Raw genomic sequence first — 22,384 nt, 5'->3', positions numbered from 1 at the left:
GGGTCTGTGAGCTGTGAAAGATCATAATTACTGAATATCCCTGGAATAGCAGAAAAGCTTCATTTTCTTTGTCCCAACATGAAACTGAGATTTATATACTTGTTATTAATTAAGTATAATTGAGTGTGTACTTTTAGATACTGGGGATACAGCAATGAACACAAGAGATTAAAACCCATACCTCATGTAGCTTATCCCAGTAGGAGAATGCAATGTGTAATTCTCTTTCTGAACTAAATATATTGAGTTATTGTTCTTGGCAAACACCTTCTTAAGGGTAGGCTAAAATTATTGCTGTGTCAAACAGTAGTGTCATGGTGATGACTGGGAATGTACATGATCTTGCATTTAGAAGGGTTTTTGTAATTTTCTTATAATGAGTGGAAAACTGAATTTCCTATGTACTCCTTGAGTTGTCACTTAATGCAGCTGCTTGTAGACAGGTACTTCATTGGATCATGTGATTTTGAAGCAGGAAAACATGTCTGACTTTTGATGCCATTTAAAAATTGACATTCTGCTATGTTCCAACCTAACTTGTTGATTCATTCTCTCTAGTAGCATTATCTGACAATTTCATAAGTAAATCAACCAACTTTGATGGGGAAAATTTCCTGAAAAAATAGCACCAAGAAAGAGGCCATCTAAACAGATTTCTTGAATGATAAAACTAATATATCAATAACATGACCATGTTGAAATAGTTCTGTCTATTCACTGTGATAAGAATGCAGTGCTGTGCTGGGGAACACAGCACTTTGGAACCCATTCTTCTGGGTCAGAATCAATATTACTTGATTCTCAGGTCAAGGGGTACTCATGTGTTCAATAAGAACTCCCAGGATCCTGTCCCTTTCTATCCTAATGTGCGTTCCCACAGTGCCTTGCTGGCTTCAGCTAGAGTGAGATTGGGAGGGGGAGCAGATGACTGCATTATGAGTTCCAGCTTCTATGTGCTTTTGCTCAGCTTGTAAATTTATCTGTCAGCTCATGTAGCTCAATTTCAAAAAACATACAACCCAATCAAAACATGGGGAGAAGACTTAAACAGAAATTTCTCCAAAGAGGAGATGCATATGAGCAACCAACACATGAAAAATGCTCAACATTGCTCACTATTACAGAAATGCAAATCAAAACTACAATGAGGTATCTCCTTACACCAGTCAGAATGATCATCATCAAAAAATCTACAAACAATAAATTCTGGAGAAGGTGTGGAGAAAAGGGAACCCCCTTACACTGTTGGTGGGAATGTAAATTGATACAGTCACTATCAAGAACAGTATGGAAGTTCCTTAAAAACTAAAATTAGAGCTACTGTATGACCCAGCAATCCCTCTCTTGGGCATATACCAGGAGAAAACCATAATTCAGAAAGATACATTGCACCTCAATGTTCATTGCTGCACTATTTACAATAGCCAGGACATGGAAGCAACATAAATGTCCATTGATGGGTGAATGGATAAAGATGTGGGACAATGGAATATTACTCAGCCATAAAAAGGAACAAAATTGTAGCATTTGCAGACACATGGATGGATCTAGAGACTGTCACACAGATTGAAGTAAATCAGAAAGAGAAGAACAAATATTATATCAATTTTATGTGAAATCTAGAAAAATGATGCCACTGAACTTATTTGCAAAGCAGAAATAGAGATACAGACATAGAAAACAAATGTATGGATACCAAGGAGGGGAAGGTGGAGTTGGGATGAACTGAGAGATTAAGATTGACATATATACATAACTATGTATAAACTAGATAACTAATAAGAACCTAACAAACCTACTGGATTCTACCCAGTGCTCGGTGTTGACCTAAATGGGAAGGAGATCCAAAAAAGGGGATATATGTATATGTATAGCTGATTCACTTTGCTGAAGTGAATGCTGAATTAAAACTTTCATTATGTTTTAATAGCACATCTCTCTTTCTACTATCCTTCATACACAGTTCAACTGTAGTTCTGTTTATTTCTAAAATATGCCTTGAGCCCTGATGCATCTGCTTCTCTCTCTTTCCCCTGCACCCTCCTAGTTCATGTTACCCATATTATTTCTCTAAATTACTGCAAAGATCTCCCAAATGATTTCTCTGCTTCCTGCCTTTGTTTCTATACAATCAATTCTCTACACAGCAGACAGACTGACCTTTTAAAAGTGTAAATAAGATCACGCAATTTCCTTATGCAAAAACATTCCATAACTCAACCTAGAATAAAATCCAAGCCCCCTTTTATAATACATGGGCCCCTGAATGATCTGGCTTCCACCTATTTTACCATTTTCTTCCCTTCTGCCTTTTCCGATCTGTCTTTTCCTATCCCCCCTTCTTCATTTACATGGGCCTTCTTTGTATCCTGGAATACGCAACTTCTTTACTGACTAGGTTCTTTGCTTTAAATGTTCTCTTCACCTGGAAATGTATCTGGAGCCCATTTTTCACTTTCCACCCTAATTATTCTGTTCTTCTGAACACCCTCTGTAAGTATCTCTGTCATTCTTTTGTTCATAAATTCCTATTTATTTTCTTCCTCATACTTATCAAAGTCTGAAATTATTTTGTTTGTTTGTTTTTTTTTTACTTATTTGTGTATCTTTGCCAGCCAAATGAGGGCAAGAATATTGTCTGTCGATTTCATTGTTTTATTAAAATTGTGGCACAAAATAGTTTTAATAAACTTTTTAAACTGCTCTCTTTTTCAAAATTATTTTTCTGATTATAAAATTTGGTTATTATTGAAACTTCGGAAAATATATGCATTATAATGAAGAGAATAAAAGCTTCCTTAACAATATCTATACATAGAAGATATTTTGGAAGAAATATATTCCAAGCCTGAAAACAACAGAGTTTTGTTTTCCACAGTGGAGTGGAATCCTGGTATCCTCACTAACTTCTCTCAGCAGCCAGCCTGGATGATTCCCTATGAGCACAGTCCTTTGCCTTGCTGGCCTGGACAGGCTACTCCATACAGAAGCACAGCTTCCAGACCTGGACCGTCTGAGTCTGAATCCTGCTTCCACCACATTATAGCCATGGATGCTAGACCAAGTATTAACCTCTCTATGCTTTGGTGTCCTTTTCTGTAAGGTGAAGTGAATACGACTACAGAGGGGATTTTGAAGATTGCAGAAAGAATAGTTTTAAAATGCCTAGCAATATATATAGGGATATATATATATCTCCTATTGTTTAAACTTTTTAAAAAGCCCCAAAGCAGTGTATTTATCTACTACTGATGAGTGGCAGGCAATTATGTTATGCTAGAAATAGTACTGAATTTGGATGCAAGAGCCCAGGATTTGAATTCCAACACTTAAACATTGCACTATCGTGGCAAATTCTATAAGCCAGTTATTTTTTGACTCTTAGTTTCCCCAAGTGTCAGAGGGAGATGATAACACCTTCCCCAGAGGGTTGTTACGAAAACTATTGAATGGAATAATAAATTGACAAGGTGGAAGCACCTTCTCAATATCTGACATATGGTAAATATTAGATGTTTTGGGTAAAACTGTGGCAGAGTTAACAGGAGACTTTTTTCCCCACAGATGTAGATTCTCCAGCTATATTTTAATATTTTCCTCCTCTAAGAACTGAATTACCTTCTTCCCTGAAGTAAGAAAGGGATTCTCAACGGAAGCTTCTCAGTTTTTTGCAGACTTTTCTGAGTAGAAGCAGTTGTCTTTGTAGTAAGCAGCTGGGAGAGAAGGTTTAAAAAGTAGGTTGGACGGGGATCAGTGAATGTATGTGCTTTAGGATCCATGGATCATAAGCACAGCTTGTCCTCCTTGAGCAGTCATTTACTGCCCCGGGAGGACTGTGCCAGCAGACGGGTCTGTGCTGGTTATTCCCTTGTTCACTCCCTGTCTCCTCTGGAGAGATCTCCTTCATTGTTGCTTTTATTTTCCCCAGTGATGGAGGAAATAATATCTTTTCCTTAGTTTTAGTCTCTTAGAGATGGCCAGAGTTTCAATCGACAGGTTCATCAGTCACTCGCCAAATCTGTTCAGCAATACCTCTCATATTATCAGGGGAAATTCTGTCAAACAAAACCCAAGCCAAGGTGTTCGTCTTGCTGGAGATTGTCCTTTGGTCTTCTGATAAGTTGATGTCAACTATGGGTGCTGGGGACAGATGCTTGTCTTGCTATCAGACAGAGGAGATTGGTTTTAGGGAGTAATGAAGCTGTGAAATCACTCTTTTCTCCAGACCATCATGGCCTTTTTCTGTAGAAAAGAATCTTTAGAAATCTTGTGTTGAATCTGATAAGCATTTATCATTTAGAATTCAATAGTTCTTATTTCTATTTATTTGCACTACAAAACAGTTACTTACAGTGTGAAATAAGAAAATTTAATTTTGAATAAATTTTTTTTCCCAAGAATTGACTTTTCTTTTAAAAGTCTGTTTTAGAACTTTGAGGTTTTCACCAATTTGCTAACACAAAAAGGCTCATTTGATTTTAAAAATGATCAATATCTAAACTTGATTGGATCACAGGCCAGAAAAAAATATCTCTCTTCACCTTTTGCTGTAAAAGATATGAGCAGTATAATTTGGGAAATTACATAATAAGGTCTTTATATTGCATAATGGTATTATAGCAGTATAGATTTCTTAACTTTGATAAATATGCCAGCTTATGTGAGAAAATATTTTTTACTTCTAGAAAATACACACTAAATCATTTAGGTAAGTTGTCTTCAGCTTACACTTAATAGGCATATATATATAGAGAGAAAGACAGTCAGACATATGGACAGAGAGGGTAATAGATGTAAAAGGACGCAGAGAGACTGTAAGAAATTGTGGTAAAATTTTAATAATTTGAAATCCAGATGATGGGCATATAGACATTTTGTACTTTATTGCAACTTTTCTGCAAAGCTGAAGTTCTGTTTGATAATAAAAAACTATAAAAATAATTAGCTCACTTTTATTTACCAAATGTGCCTTTTTTTTCCCTGGTTCTCAAGGTCTTATTTGGAAGTAGTAGCTTCCCTGGTGGCTCAGAGGTTAAAGTGTCTGCCTGCAATGTGGGAGACCCTGGTTCCATCCCTGGGTCGGGAAGATCTCCTGGAGAAGGAAATGGCAACTCACTCCAGTATTCTTTTTTTTTTCGCTCCAGTATTCTTGCATGGAGAATCTCATGGAGGAAGGAGCCTGGTAGGCTACAGTCCATGGGGTTGCAAAGAGTCAGACACGACTGAGCTGCTTCACTCACTCAGTCTTTTTAAACATTTGCAAACAAAATACAATTTTTCTTATATTTAGCTGGATCCTAAAGAAGATAACAAAAAGAAGAAAAATTGCAAAAATATAAAGAAGGTTTTAGGGAATTATTTCAGCTGTAGTAACATATTAGCAAGTAAAGGTTATTCTGCTTTTTGTTGCATATCTTTTGTGGCTTATGCCTGACTGAATATATGACTTCCAGAAATCCACCACTGAACATTTACTATGTATGTACCACTCCTCTGGATTGTGAATGAATACGAAATTTGGAAAAATAGAGAAATGCAAAGAACATTAAAACTTGTCCTCATGCAGCATGGGAATTTAACATGAATATTTCAGAAGAAAAAATATGAAAAAGATGTCACAGATATTTTATATAATTATTAATGTGTAAGAACTTGGAGGTCTAAAGAACATTGAACTTGAGATAGGAAATGAACTATATCTTAGATATAAAGGTCCATTCATGATCTAAAACATATTTCGTATGACTCTATCACTGAAGTAAAATGCAAAAGCTTCTTCAGTTTATACTTTGTGATATTTCTTTAGAATTATTTTCCATATCTTCTCAAATATGTTTATATGTATATACTTAAGTATGCATATATCCATATTTATAAATAAACTGGGTTGTAAATAGTGATTTGTACTAAATTTTGCAGACCTATTTACTTTATTCTAGAAGTTCATTTGTACTTATGAGAAATATCAATTTAAATAGGAGTGAAATGTAAACTGTGACCAGCTCTGTAGGGACATATTAATTCAGAACTAGAAAGTATGCAATATGATTGATAACAGTCTTCAGTTTGAAATGTTGCTAGCATGATTTCACCTCCCTTTATACATTATCAGCTGATACATCAAAGTTGAGAAACTTCCCCTCTTCTGCGTGGTGCCAGTGAAACTGACTGATGAGAAGCTGGATGGGCTAACAGGCCTTTTCTCTTCTGTCCAATAGTAAAGGCTCACTTTTCAATCTTCAACTCCGGCTCCCATTCCCTCAGGGTACCTAGTGGCTGTCTCTTAATTCTGAGAAAATTAAGAAAATACAGTTTTGAAGTTACAAATATTAGTTTTGTTACAAAAAATAAGGGACATCATGGTTACTGAGGTTTTATATCGATGAGCATCCTTAAGGCGTGCTAGTTCTTTTAAACTGGGAAACTGTGCTAGATTTATCATTATTATTATTTACAAAAGAACTTACTGGAGATTCAAAGTATTCTTTATATACTATTACATATCTTCCTTGACCTGAAAGAGGTTTACATCCCAATAAAACCTTTAAAATTGAAAATATGATAAGTAAATAAGTGCTGTAAAAATTTTCAACTTTTTAATTGGAGGAAAATTGGTTTACAATGTTGTGTTGGTTTCTGCAGTACAACAACACAAATCAGCCATAATTATACATATATCTCCTCCCTCTTGAGCCTTAAAAATGCATTTATTACACCTAAATTACCAAATATCCTAGTTTAGCCTAGTTTACCTTAAATGTTCTCAGAACATGTATTAGCTTACTTTTGGGCAAAAGTCATCTGACATAAAGCTTATTTCATAATAAAATTGCTGAATTTCATAATAAATATTATTGTTGATTTATTGAGTATTGTACAGAAAATGATAAACAGAAGGCTGCATGGGTACTTTATGGTTTAAGTGTACAGGTTGTTTACCCTCATGATCATGTGACTGACTGGAAACTGTGTCTCAGAGCTGAACCTAGCATCATGAGAGAGTATCATACTACTTATCAACATGCCAGAAAAATGTAAAATTTCAAAGTATGTTTTTTACCAAATGTGTATTACTTTCTCACAACTGTAAAGCTGAAAACTGGTTAAATAGTAAGTTTGGGACTATCTGCACTTTGTATTGAAACATTTGAAAATAAAGCATACAATTGGAAAAAAAAATAGAAAAAAAAATAGGAAAAAAAAAAAAGAGAGAGAGAGAGAGAGACCTCCAAAACCTCCATATTACTACCCAAACATTGCCATTTCAAATATTTTGAAATGCTTCCCTTTGTATTTTTTTTCTAAAGACCAGATTTTAATTTTTCTGCACATGTGTCATATTGTATTGACAATATGTATTTACTATACTATACTTATTCATTAAGTTTTTATCAACCGTTTACTCAAACAATAATAGTTGGATATTATTTCAGCTTTAAAGGCACATGGACAATTTTTCCTGCTTTTAAACAATATATGTAAATCTGCTATGGCAAATTAATATTGATAATGAATATGAGTTTGGACTCAGAGAGACCTGGTTGAATCCCTGCTTTCCTAGTTACTATTAGACTGTATTACTGGTAAATCGTTACCTATTCTCTCCAGGCCTTAGTTTTCTACTCTGTAAAACATGTAAAATAGTAATGGCTCAAGGATTAAAAGAGAGATTGTATACAAAATGCTTAGCTCAGGAGCTCACATATGATAACATAATATTAAGAGATGCCATGGCATAACACTCTATAGTGTGATTTTTGGAGTCATAGCTGATTTCAACACTCATTAACTGTTTGGGCAACTTGCTTATTCAATCTAGGCTTTACTTACCTCATCTATAAAATGAAGATATGAATGGTATGCTTGAGGCTGTACATTACTTGAATGGCTAAAGTGGAAGTTCATTTTAGGCATGAAAGGTTGTTGCTGAATGAAAAGACGCTGAGATTCTTGGCCTCCAGAGGAGAAGAATTCAATCCAGGGCCATAGACGAGGCTTGATGGCTCAGAGCTATTAAAGTTTTGTAAATCCCGTGACAAACTTTGTTCAAATAAGTGAGGACTGTCACGAAATCTCTGGGGCAAAACTGTCCAGGTTAACTAAGAAGCTGGCTACGTAGGGTCTTCAAAGGCAAATAGAAATTGACTTTCCTCTGCCAAAGGCACAGAATAAAAAGCATCTTTCAAATCAATTACTGAGAAATATTTGGCTTGTTCAGGAATTTCAGACAATAGAGGATGAGGATTAGGCACCATAGGGTGTAAAGGAACTACAGCCTCATTTATTATTCATAAATCTTGAACTAGTCTCTATTTACCATTTGATTTCTTTATACCCAAAATAGGAGTGTTGCATGGACTGTTACAGGGAATTAATAGTCCTTGCTCCTTTAAATTTTTGATGATGGGTTTTAACCCTTCTTTAACCTCAGGTTTCAGTGGATACTGCTTCTTACGTGGAAATAAGTGCGGGTCTTTGAGCTTGACAACTGCAGGAATAGCATTTTGTGTTCGACCCACAGATTTTCCATCAGCCCATACTCTAGGATTTACATTTTGTTCAACTAAAGGGAGAGAAAGGGAAGGCTCCATATTCATGAAAACAGAGGCATGGACCTTGCTCAGTATACCCCTCCCCAAAAGGGCTGAGGGAGATTCTGGCAAGATCAGAAACTTGTGTGAAAATAGCCCAGAATCCCAGTTACAAGATATAGAATAACTGAAATAATACCTTTTGGCTTGTCCAGACAGTCCCATTACGGAAGTGGATCAGGAAGAAAGTGGGCCAGGGGCTTCAGTAGCACAGAGTAAGTTGCCCCAGTATCTAAAAGGAAATTGATGGATTGGCCTCCCACAGTTATTAATACCCGGGGTTCCTCAGGTGTAATTAGGACGGGAGCTTGTGTGGGGACCCCCAGGCACCTTCAGTCCTGATTGTCTTGAGAGTCTGACCCCAGAGACCGACCCCTCTGGGGGGAGTCTCTCTTCCAGTGTGGTCCTTTGCAGACCAGACGTGGAGCCTGGGGTGGCTTAGATGCCTGAGGGCAATCCCGCTTGAGGTGCCCCTCCTTTCCACAGTAATAGCAAGCCCATCCCTTTTCACCTGGCTCTCTCTGGGCATTTTTCTCAGGCTGTTTATGAACGTTTTTTATAGCCATTGTGAAGGCTTCCGCCTTTTCCTTTTTTTTTTTTTTTTTCTGCCTTTCTTTCTTTTCCTCATATTCCCTACCATAATAGACTGTCTGAGCCAGTTGTAACAGAGTTATCTAAAGACTGATTTGGTCCATACACCCATTTTAATAGCTTACAGCGGATATCTGGAGCAAATTGAGTGAGAAATCTATCCTTTAAGATCACTTTTCCCTTGGTTTCTTCAGAACTTGTCTAATTGTAAAACAGTATTATACTTAAGAGACCCTCCAACTGGCCACCGTTCACTGTCTTCCAGTGGGTACCGCGGCCATGCAGTATCACATAGGAAGACCAGGTGTGTCTTCTTTAAGCCCTGGGGATCAAATCTATCCCAGTTTTCCAGGATACAGTTCAAAGGAGTGAGGCTGGAATTTTTAGTGCCCGTCTGTAAGAGAGAAAAAAAGAAAGAGCGCCATCTTTCTACCAGAGGTGCCCCTCCCTGCTCTAGATGGAGGTGCAGACAGACTTTACACCAAAAGCTTTTCCTTCCTGGTCAGACTTAGTCTGTCCCTTACCGACGCAGGTGTCATACTCGTCCCTCCCAGTTCTACCACCAAGACGGGGTGGGGACGCACCAGGGGTAGACCTGATGGGATCCCTGACTGACGTCCAGCTCTTCACCATTAAAACCTTGCTTGCCTCTGATGCCACCTGGGGTGCAATCAGAGTAACCTTCCAGAATGCCTCCCAAGCTAAGACTGCTGGGGAAACATCTGTCACCTGAGTGCCTGTGCACAACCCTGAGTATATTCCTGACCACAATAAGACCGATACGAACATAAAACTGAGATGTTCCTTCCAAGCATCACCACACCAGTGTAAGAGTCTCCTCTGGTCCATTAACAGCCAGTGTTACCAAAGGAAAAAAACCCATTGCTGTTCCAATCTGAGTAACTTTAAACCTCAGAGATGCTCTTGGAGCTAGTGTTATGCCCAAGTCGCGAAATCTCCCAGTGACCACCCAGGAGTCGATGTCCGATGCAAAAGCAAGAGAGTCTTTATTACCAAGCTTGAGCTGGGGCTCTCACCGTTACCGACGCAGCGGCTCTGGGGAGGAGCCCCGAGTTTTGGGTTACACTGGTTATATAGGGTATATTCATGTAAAAGGGGATTTCCAGGCTGGAGGATGTCTGATTGGTCACCCTCTTTCGAAGGGTTGTTTGTTGATTTTTGATTGGTTCTTATTACCTAGGCAAACCACAAATTCCTGAACGTAAGGTCAGGAGATTTTGGTCAGAGGTCTGATTGGCTCGTGGGTGGTGGGGTGAGGTCAGGGGATTTTCGAAGTCTCTTTCCTGGAACTTTACAAAATGGAATTCTCCTATTAGACAAGATGGAGTAGCTTAGGTTCTACACTAGAGCTCCATCTAGCTTCTGAACTTTTGATTCCTAGGGAGGCTAGGCCCTTCCTGACTACCAATCCAAGTCTGGGACCTAAGTAACAGTACACAGTAACAGCACAGATCACAAGTCCCTTGAAAGTCTATGATCCGATAGATTAGGTTAGTACTCCTAGTTCCCAAGGAGTTATGAAATGGTCAAAGAGACCGAAAAGTTTGACTGAGAAAGGAGAGTTCGGTCCACATGCTTTGCCCATTTCTGGTCGGTTCCCGAAGGAGACATTGGGTGCCTCTTGGCATTGGCATGTCGGTATAAACCCCTGACAGGTTTCTGCCATGAGCCGTACGAGATCACCATGGAACTGTCAGGTAGGTAGAACAGGGAAAAGGAGTCCAAAATGGCGGTAGCCACAGACAAGGCAGGGAAAAGCCTGTGAAAATGAAACAAAAGAAGGTCCGAGGACCGGAGTGAGGACCTCAGGTAAAACAAACAGCACTCCTGGCTGGCCCAATTTACACAGGACAGGCCCAGGGAGAGATAGACATATAAACAGAAGAGCCAGAGCCAGCTCTCTCTCTCTCTCTCTCTCTCTCCCTCTCTCTCTCTCTCTCCCTCCCTCTCTCTCCTGTGCACTGGGGCGCTCTTCTCCTCGTGTTTTTAGATCGACGTGCCCTCACGCTTCAAAGATAGATTTTCCTATCTTCTAAATAAAATAGAGCTGTAACACTGAGCTGTAACACTGATTTGTCCAAGAGCTATAACACGGTCCATTTGAGACCTGAGAGCTATAACACGGTCTATCCAAGACCTGAGAGCTGTGACTCGCCGAGGGGGCTTTAATGTCCGTCACTCCAAATCTTTGTTGCGATGAGACAAAGAATCGAGGAACATACACTCGCGGGACAGAACCACAGAGCAGGGCTCCTCACTTGCTTTGCTCAGGGCATTTCATTCCTTCACACAAGCACACTGTAGAGTTAGTAAAGTACAGCAGAAAACGTGTTCACTAGGAGAACAAAGAACTAGAGTTCCAAGCATTTTTACTTTGTCCTGAAGGATCCTGGATGAGCCCCCAAGATGAAAGGTTGTTGATGAACGAAAAGATGCCAGGATTCTTGGCCTCCAGAGGAGAAGAATTCAATCTGGGGCCAGAGACGAGGCTTGATTGCTCAGAGCTTTTGTGTAATAAAGTTTCATTAAAGAATAAGGGAGAGAGAGAAAGCTTCTGACATAGGCATCAGAAGGGGGCAGAAAGAGTATCCCGTCCCCCGCTAGTCTTCAGCTGGATGTTATATAGTCATTAGCAGTCTGTTAATGAAAGAAAGGAATGTCTTGAAACTCAGAATGGCACCAGGCCTCTCACTCATATGATGTATTTTGGGATAATCTTGGCACCAGACGAATCAATTGGCCATAAAATGATTAACTTGAATCTTGTAGAAGGGCAGATTACCATACAAATAGTTTCATTTATATAAATTAGGGGAACAATATCTGAGTATAACATACTGGTTTGTCAAGTGGTTCTGAGCCATTAGGTGGAACCAACTTGACAGAGTCTAGGGTAAATGCATAGTACGTTAACATAGCTTAAGACAAACATTTCCTTAAGAAAAATGCATTGGTTGACTCAAGGTTTGAGAATAGTTAACTTCAGGTGAAACCAGGTGTCATTATGGCAACACAGTATTTTAAGAGAAACCTCCTTTTAAATTTGTATAGAGAAGAAAAAATATCACTAGTTTGTTTCGTCCTGCCACTTAAGAGAGATAAAAATGTCTGACACTTGCACGCTATTTCCTCCATTTGGAGACCCCTGGCCTTCCTGCCTGTTACCCTCTCAGGCACATTGAGAGTTAGCTAGTGTAGCTTTCTTGACTTTTAAAATTACTTCACAACTTTAAAGTCCAACATATAGGACAATTTCCTTTCGAAAACCAAGACCATTTCCTATTTTGGTTGCATCACTTGGTTCTATTACTTTTCCCCACAGCACAACCGCACAGTTCTACTTTGTCTTGGAAAATGATCAGCCTTTGGCCATCACTGAAATACTTCATTCTCATGAAAGATCTGAGGTAGGTTGATATGTCTTTTTTGGCTCATTGATTTACTTAAGCACTCAAGTGCTATTTTCTTTCTAAGTGACATGGTCTTAAAGGTTGAGCTCCCTGGAAACAAATACTAATAATAAATATCAGTAATATTTGTACTGTGATGGCATCTGAAGACTGAGTTTTATATTTTAATACCTATGATGTGCTTCTTTATTTTTGTTTGTCTTTTTTGGGGTCTTTCTTTGATTTATTTATTTTTAATTGAAGGATAATTGTTTTATGGTATTGCTTTGGTTTCTACCAAACATCAAATGAATCAGCGATTTTTCTATCTATCTATATCTCTTTGATGAATTGTGAATTATATTACATCTTGAAGCTGTATTTATTTTGATTAAGGATGTTCATTAATATGTTAAAAATTTGGCCAATTATACGTCATGATGGGTGGTAAATGCCACACGGACATCTATTTGAGGAATACTTCTATTCTGTATATTGTAGTATACCAGTAAATAGATAGTGGTCTGGGAATGGTTATATGCATTTTTCAGAACTTGGCATGATCTGTGCCTTCCTTTACCTGCTCCCATAGCACCTTATAATTCCCTTGTTTATAGAACATCTTGCTTCATTTACTACTTGTTCATGAGCCCCAGAAGAGAAGGAAATGTGTCTTACTTACTTCTGTATATGGCTTGTCCCTTCCAGCTCAGTGCCTAACATATTGAATGTGTTTGTTTTCATGAATAAATGACTATGGAGGAAGATGATACAACAATTATTTTTAAAAAGCTGCTTTCACTTTTTCATAGTTTATTACTCTCATAGGCCCTCAGAAGAGGAAGACATTTCTTACTTTGTTCCAGCTGAACGAAAGAATTTTAGTGAGATGACATGAAGACATTGTCAGTTTTCTTTTTCTTTATTTTCCTCTGAGAAACAGTGTTCTTTTTAATTTCTCAAAGAATCACAGAATTATGAATAAATGTTACCTTGGTTCCAATTTCATAGTAAAATAGTTTTAAATTTTATTTTTAGATGATAATAATAAATGTTGTTTAAATGAAATACACACATATTGGAAAAACTTAAAATATACAAACGCTTGTATGTACAGTGAAAATATTTCCTTCTCTTCCTGTCCGTAGATACCCAATTTTGTTTCCCAAAAGCATCACTGTTCCTAGTTTCTTCTTTCAGAGATACACAATGTGTTTATGAACAAAAATATGTAGATATTTATGCAGTCTTTCTTCATATGAAAGATGGTCCAAGTCAGATCTCTTTCATCTTGCTTTTTCTTTAACTTTGAGGGTACTTTTATATCAACATGTACAGATCTTCATTTTTACTGGTTATATAGTATATTCCACCCTATGTATATACAATGGAGAAGGAAATGGCAATCCACTCCAGCACTCTTGCCTAGAAAATCCCATGGACGGAGGAGCGTGATAGGCTACAGTCCATGGGGTCGCAAAGAGTTGGACATAATTTATCTAATTAGTCCTTAATTAATGGGAATTTGGATTGTTCCAATCTTTTACTATTAGAAACAGTAGTCAATATTCTTGTACACATATCATTTTTCTTATTTGTGAGTATCCTCCTCAGATAAATACCTAAGAGTGGAATTGCTGAGTCAGAGGGAATGCCCTTTAAATTTTGATAGTTTTTTGGCAAAATGTCCTCCATAGATATTGTACCAATTTATGCTCTACCAGTAAGGGAAGAGATTGCTGTTTTTCTCAACATTATTTTTGATCTTTGTCAAATTGGGGGGAAAAGAGATATATTTATTATAGCTTTCTTTGTACTTCTCTAATTCTGAACAAAATAGAGTTGTCTTTTTAGATATTTTAAAGCCTTTCCTTTGCTATTTATTTTTTCATATATTTACCACTTTTATTGTGCTGATGCTATTTTTCATATTGACTTGAAGATATATACAATATTAAAATTGATGTTATCATGATAGATGTTTTAGAAGACAGAAATAAAAGCACTACCAGAAAAGTAAAGAGTTTGTTGGTGTTGGAAGAGTAATAGGAGACAAGTTTTGCCCCAGGATTGTACAATTTGTAAGAGCAAATACAAAAAAAAAAAAAAAAAGAGGTGTAAGTATCCATGCTGAAGATAAAGGAAGAGACTTTCCCCTCTTTCTGTTTTCAGAACACTTTAGAAAATTGTACTTGTTTCTCTGTCATTGAAATGAATGTAAAATTTAAAAGTTTTAAATTTTAAGGGGTTTCAATACCCTTGCCAGATTTATGACCTAGGAATGTCTTTGTCAAGGACCTGGAAGTCTCTTTGAAACGTAATAATCAAGACAGAAAGGCCCCAGTCTTTCATTTCCTGTGGGAAGATAGGAACTTAAGATTGGGGGCTTAATTTCCAAGTTGAAAACTATCTCCTGTTATATAGAAATGTCTTTTCTCCCTTGTGTGAAACCAATTAGCAAACACAGATTGCCAGTCCAATTACCAGGTGAATCTAGGATGAATTGATTATGTGTGATAAAATGGTCAAGTCTTTTTGAGGATTAGCTTTTATCTTGAGAACCTGTATGTAATGGGTTGTATTTGCTTGACTATAAAGGGATGAAATTTCTTTCAGTCTTTGTCCTTTCTCAGTGGATTGCCTGAGATGCCCATAGTCTCCTGCTTTAATGCTTATTCAATAGTCAGTCAGTTCAGTTCAGTCGCTCAGTCATGTCCAACTCTTTGTGACCCCGGGGACTGAAACACGCCAGGCTTCCTGTCCATCAGCAACTCCCTGAGTTTGCTCCAACTCATGTCCATCGAGTCAGCGATGCCATTCAACCATCTCATCCTCTGTCGTCCCCTTCTCCTCCTGCCTTCTTCAATCTTTCTCAGCATTAGAGTCTTTTCCAATGGGGTCAGTTCTTCACATCAGGTGGCCAAAGTATTGGAGCTTCAGTCCCGCCAATGAATATTCAGGACTGATTTCCTTTAGGATTGACTGGTTTGATCTCTTTGCAGTCCAAGGGACTCTCAAGAGTCTTCTCTAACACCACAGTTCAAAAGCATCAATTCCTCTGCTCTCAGCTTTTTTTATGGTCCAACTCTCACACCCATAGATAATAAATAATAAAACTGCTTTATTCTCCCACTATTGTGGAGAGGTTTTCCAGATTGGCAGGAAATTTATATTTAATTATATGTCACAGCAAACTAAACTCAGTTTTTCAATCTATGGCTCTATCATTTGCAAAATTGAGGATATGTAGTACATCTTTGAGATGTCTTATAGTCCAATAGTCAGCTAGTCTTCTTTTTAACCAAGAAATTAAAAACAGCTTCTGTCCCCCCAAATATTTTAAATCAAGACCCTTACTTTTATGTTCCTAATAATTTCTTCATAGCATGTTTCATATCTTTGTTTCTCAGACTATATATTACAGGATTAATGAGTGGAGTAACTACAGAATAAAACAAAGTCACTATCTTCTGCATTCCAGCATCATGTTCAGATGTTGGGCTCACATACATGACCATCACTGATCCATAAAAAAGAGAAACCACAGTCAGATGGGACCCACAGGTGGAGAAAGCTTTTCTTCGTCCAGCTGCTGAAGGGAACTTCAGCACAGCTTGTAGGACCAGAGCATAGGACACCATGATGAAGAGAAAGGGGATAAATAAGAGGAGAGAACTTAAGGTGGAGCTAGTTGACTCTATTACAGGGACTCTAGTACAGGTGAGGGCCAACAAGGGACCTGGGTCACACAGGAAGTGGTCAATGATCCTGGACCCACAGAATGACATTTGGGAGATGATGATGATGGGAATCAAGAACCAGAGGAAACCAAGTACCCAGCAGCTGATCACAAGATTGGCACAGAGACGTCCAGTCATGAGGGTGGGGTAGTGTAGAGGCCAGCAGATGGCAAGATATCGATCAAATGCCATAATAGCCAAGAAAAAGCATTCTGTAGAACCCAAGGAGAAGAAAAAGTAAAACTGGAGAAGGCACCCAGAGAAGGAGATGAGCTTGTTTTCAGAGAGGAAGTTGGCCAACATGTTGGGGACAGTGGAGGTGACATACCAGATCTCCAGGAAGGAAAAGTTGGCGAGCAGGATGTACATGGGGGTGTGGAGTCTCTGATCCCAGCACACAGCACAGATGATAGAACCGTTGCCCATGAGGGTCAGGAGGTAGACAGCAGAGAAGAGCCCAAAGAGGAGAATCTGCCCCTCCCTGGGGCAAGGGAAGCCCAAGAGGATGAAGCCAGTGATGGTGCTGGAGGTGTTGGGGGTGTTGGAGATTTTCATGAGTCTGCGAGCTGTGAAAACACCATCACATTATTGAATAATTGTAAAGACAAGTGAGAACCCAGATATGAATTGAAGCCACTCTGGGGAATGAAATAGACATTTATGTATCAATAGTTACTATTTTAGGCTAATCCTGAATTACTGTCCTAGTTTAGCAGTTGGATTATAGAAACACAAGTTAATGAATATCAGCATATATAGAGATATTTACTTATTGTGAAATGTATGGAAACATGTTCAACATTTAAATCTTTATATATAAAACTCTGCAGTAACTATCACTGAAGTTGAGAAATAGAGGATCACTTGTACCCTAGAATCTCCTCTTATGCTACATCCCAATAAGAGGATGACTATCCTCTGCCTCTTTGTCCCTCCAATCGTTAACACTCTCCTTTCCTAATGGTAATCACCTCCCTATTTTTCTTTATTTTAAGAACTAAGTATGCATTCTGAAACTTTTTTTTTAGTTTTGCTTGTTTTTTATTTTACATAATTGAAAGCATAGCATATGTAGTATTTGAATGGTTTCTTTTGTTCAACATAAGGTTTTTTACATTTATGTTGTTACAATCATCTATAGTGTGTCCATTTATATCCCACTATACTCTATGAATAAACCACCATTTATTAAACCATTGTACTATAGATGACTATTTTGGCTATTTCTAGTTTGGGGCTGTTAGGAGAAATGGTGCTATGAATATAGTTCTCTTTTCCTGGTTCACACATGCATGCATTTCTGTAGGCTAGGTCATAAGGGCATGTGTATCTTTCCTTCAGTAGATAAGTTTAACAGTGTTCCATCATTATTGCACTATTTATCACTCCTGCTGATAGTATGTGAAAGCTCCAATTGTCAACATTTTTTTCTAATGGTAAGGTCTCTGTTTACCAGAGCCTAGGGAATGAGATCGGAGAAGGTGATGACACCCCACTCCAGTACTCTAGCCAGAAAAATCCCATGGGCGGAGGAGCCTGGTGGGCGGCAGTCCATGCGGTCGCTAAGAGTCAGACATGACTGAGCGACTTCACTCTCACTTTTCACTTTCATGCATTGGAGAAAGAAATGGCAACCCACTCTTGTGTTCTTGCCTGGAGAATCCCATGGGCGGAGGAGCCTGGTGGGCTGGCATCTATGGGGTCGCACAGAGTCGGACACGACTGAAATGACTTAGCAGCAGGGAATGAGATATATACTGCATTTTAATGACTTCTCTCTTTTTTTCTTTTATTTTTGTAATATAAGACTGCATAGTTGTCCTCCTGGCAGTATTGCTTTTTTCCGAGTAGGAGCTTATATCAGAAAGTTTTTACTTTCAAGGGAAAGTATTCTGGAAATTATAAAGAAAACTGTCTTCAAATTTGGTTTCGGAGAACATTTTAATGCACATAATTTACAGCCATCTTTATCTTATATGAGTTTTGAGTCTTGTGCTCAGCCTTGTGATTTAAAGAAATAACCTTCTAAAAGGTTATTTTTGTGTGTGTTAATCTCTTTATCATCTCAAAATATTTTCAGCACTTTAAATAGCTTAGTTAATGTTGAAGAACTTACGTTTTCCTGGTATAGTCTATTTCATTGTTACATCTCTTCTTTTACCCCTCACATCCAATTCATTAGCAGGATTCTGCTGTTTCTAAAGTATGGCTTGTATCATGCACTCCTTTGTCTTAACTGCTGTCTCTCAAGTTCAAGTTACCATCCTTTCTTCCTTAGACTTCTGCAGCAGCATTCTAACACAGCTCCTTGCTTCTACTTTTGCTCTTCTACCCTCCATTTTCTAAGCAGCGACTGAGTACTCCTTGAAAAATGGAAAAACTGATCATGTTACACTTTTAAGTAAAACTTTTCTCTCTCAGCAATTCTGTGCCAAGAAGTCTTACAGAGCTGTTGTAGAAAACAGGAAGGTGTTCTAGAAAACAGGAATTGCCATCAGCATTTTATGCTCAATCTAACATATTTAATTAGCTTGTATCACTCTTCACTTTTTACTACTGAACTCCTCTGTACAGAAGACTGATGACATTACCTGCCTCAAATCTGAGCTGAAACTGTCAAAAAAACAAACAAAAAAAATTCCCCAAACCAATAAACCAAAAAAACAGCAAAAGACCAATAAACACACCCTGTGTCAATTACAGAGGGCACTGTGAACATGGGTGCAATGATGTCTGTGTATTTGTACACTGGCCACTTGGACTGAGTTAATTAACAACAATTGCCTTGTTTTCTTCGTTTACTTGTTAAATTAGTCAGCCCTGGAAAAATTGAGATAGAGTATGTCTGAATGAACCAGGCAATGCCATACACAGTACAAGGGAGACATTCACCAATATTTTAATTTTCCCTCAAAGCTCAGGACAGTAGAAGCTTTGGTACTCATTTGTTGGCTCTCTCTCTAGAGCCCACCCAGAGATGTTTCATGTGTGTATGCTCAGTTGGTCAGGCATGCCCAACTCTTGGTGACCCCATGGACTTCACCCTGCCAGGCTCCTCTGTCCATGGAATTTTCCAGGCAAGAATATTGGAGTGGGTTGCCATTTCCTTCTCCAGGAGACCTTTCCAACCATGACAACTCAATTCACTTCCTTAGTTTGTACAGTTTCAGTGAGGGGCTGTAACATTGGATAATCTGTTTCTGGAAGATACTTAAAAGTAAGGATAATTTTCCAGAGTGGGATGACTGGTAGGGAGCTGTGTATGATAGAAAAATTATTGAATTTAGAATTAAGAACTTTTGTTTATGTCATAAGAATTTAATACTTAGCTATAATAAGCAAATAATTATGCCTTCTTTAAAGGGCTGTTACAAAGATAATGAATGAGATAAATTCCTGTGGAAGTACTTTGACTATTGCGTGGCCAGTAAGAGTTTAAGAAATATTGGTTGTATGTATATGACTGCAATAATTCAAAGAGAGCTGTGAGATTTTTTGCTCTTCTAAACACTACATAATCTTATTACCTGGATCAGCAAAGGGAATTCTAAGCTGGAGCTTATCAAAAGTTTATTTTTTATTCTCTTAGAAGAGATAGTCTTCTTAACAATAACCAGAGAGGAGGAAAGAGCTGGAAATGGTTGTGGTAAAAATTCTTGAGTATGTTTGCTGAGGGATGGAGGGGTTATAAGCAGAGACTGCCAGGAAGTCTTATTTTTCCTGATCCTTGAGGATCCATTTATTGCTGCTAAAGGAAAACAATGTCAAGAGACATCACTATGCTTGTTATTCACTTCCCTTGGGATCTTCCTTAATTTCAGTGTGTTTATTTTCTATAAAGTTTAAATGAAATCTTTTTCCTTTTTTAAAACTCTTACAGATAGAAGGAAATGTTAACAAATCAATTGATTGCTTGATTAATTAATCAACCAGTATATCTAACTCTAATTCCCCTAAGTGTGCATACCATGTGGCCAATGAAGACTTTAAAAAACTTGAAGGGGATAAATGCAACCCCAGATGTCCGTAAAAGATTTGACTAGACATCAAAGTTATTACAAGCTATTCTGACACTCTCTGCTAGGTCATGCTATTCTGTTATTGGACGCATACATGAAACAAAACAAAGCTACTTTATACTTTTGTCTAAGGATAAAAAAACAATGTCACTGTGCCAGTCATAAAATACCAAATATCCTCCTCTCTTGGCTAAAATGAGTGTCTACTACTTAAAAAAAAAAAAAAAGCCAGTTACAGCTTTAATCTCCTTCTTCTCTGCCCTCTATATAGAAAAGATTTGTTGAGATACCTAGTCTTAGAATTGCCCTTTCATTGACAACATACAATCTGGAGCAGACCATCACTTCCTTAGATCCTCCCGCAAATCAGTCAACCAAAGCACCAATCCTATAATAGATTATTTTTTAATTGAAGTGTAATTGATTTACAATACTGCTATTAGTTTTAGATATATAGCAGAGTGATTCAGTTACATATATACATATATATACACAGATTTTTCCTTTTTTTCAGATTTTTTCATTATTTTTTCCAGAATTTTTTCTAAGTTATGATAAGATATTGAATATTGTTCTTTATGCTGTACAGTATCCCCTTTGGTAACAATATGTTTGTTTTCTATGTCTGTGAAACTATTTATATTCTATAAGTAAGTTCAATTGTATCATTTTTTAGATTCCACATATAAACGATATATGGTATTTGTCTTTCTCTTTCTTACTTAGTATGATGATGTCTTGATCCATCTATGTTGCTGCAAATGGTATTATTTCATTATTTTTATGTCTGAGTAGTGTTCCATCGTACATATCTATGACATCTTCATCCACTCTCTGTCAATGCACATTTAGGTTGTTTCCATTGTCTTGGCTGTTGTAAATAGTGCTGCTATGAATATTGGGCTGCATGTATCTTTTCTTTTTTTAAACATTTTATTTATTTATTTTTATTTTATTTTTTTATTTAAATTTATTTATTTTAATTGGAGGCTAATTACTTTACAATATTGTATTGGTTTTGCCTGAATCCGCCACGGGCATACACGTGTTCCCCATCTTGAACCCCTCCTCCCACCTCCCTCCCCGTACCATCCCTCCCGGTTAATCCAGTACACCAGCCCCAAACATCCTGTATCGAACCTGGACTGGCGATTCGTTTCATATATGATATTATACATGTTTCCATGACATTCCCCCAAATCATCCCACCCTCTCCCTCTCCCACGGAGTCCAAATGACTGTTCTATACATCTGTGTCTCTTTTGCTGTCTCGCATACAGGGTTATCATTAGCATCTTTCTAAATTCCATATATATGCTTTAATATACTGTATTGGTGTTTTTCTTTCTGGCTTACTTCACTCTGTGTAATAGGCTCCAGTTTCATCCACCTCATTAGAACTGATTCAAACATATTCTTTTTTAATGGTTGAATAATACTCCATTGTGTATATGTACCACAGCTTTCTTAGCCATTCATCTGCTGATGGACATCTAGGTTGCTTCCATGTCCTGGCTATTATAAACAGTGCTGCGATGAACACTGGGGTACACGTGTCTCTTTCAATTCTGGTTTCCTCGGTGTGTATGCCCAGCAGTGGGATTGCTGGGTCGTATGGCAGTTCTATTTCCAGTTTTTAAAGGAATCTCCACACTGTTCTCCATAGTGGCTGTACTAGTTTGCATTCCCTCCAAGAGTGTAAGAAGGTTCCCTTTTCTCCACACCCTCTCCAGCATTTATTGCTTGTTGACTTTTGGATCGCAGCCATTCTGACTGGCGTGAGATGGTACCTCATTGTGGTTTAGATTTTCATTTCTCTGATAATGAGTGATGTTGAGCATTTTTTCATGTGTTTGTTAGGCATCTGTATGTCTTCTTTGGAGAAACGTCTATTTAGTTCTTTGGTCCATTTTTTGATTGGGTCATTTATTTTTCTGGAATTGAGCTGCAGGAGTTGCTTGTATATTTTTGAGACAAGCAAGGTGAAAAGACAGCCTTCAGAATGGGGAAAATAATAGCAAATGAAACAACTG

At 37.8% G+C, this 22,384-nt stretch overlaps 1 protein-coding gene across 1 annotated transcript; it reads right to left on the bottom strand.

Annotated features, from left to right (window-relative positions):
- Positions 1-15,951: 15,951 nt before the first annotated feature.
- Positions 15,952-16,887, bottom strand: LOC138073319 (olfactory receptor 11G2-like). Its single transcript, XM_068964965.1, has one exon. It carries the CDS (start codon positions 16,885-16,887, stop codon positions 15,952-15,954), a length of 936 nt encoding a protein of 311 aa, XP_068821066.1.
- Between the last annotated feature and the right edge of the window lie 5,497 nt (positions 16,888-22,384).

This window comes from Capricornis sumatraensis, chromosome 2 (genome assembly GCF_032405125.1).
Source record: "Capricornis sumatraensis isolate serow.1 chromosome 2, serow.2, whole genome shotgun sequence".
NCBI classification, from domain to species: domain Eukaryota; kingdom Metazoa; phylum Chordata; class Mammalia; order Artiodactyla; family Bovidae; genus Capricornis; species Capricornis sumatraensis.
The sequence above is the reverse complement of the archived record's forward strand: the minus strand, read 5'-3'. Positions and strand labels throughout refer to the sequence as shown.

Coding starts and splice junctions, on each gene's coding strand:
- LOC138073319 (XM_068964965.1), bottom strand. CDS start 16,887: ATGAAAATCTCCAACACCCCCAACACCTCCAGCACCATCACTGGCTTC.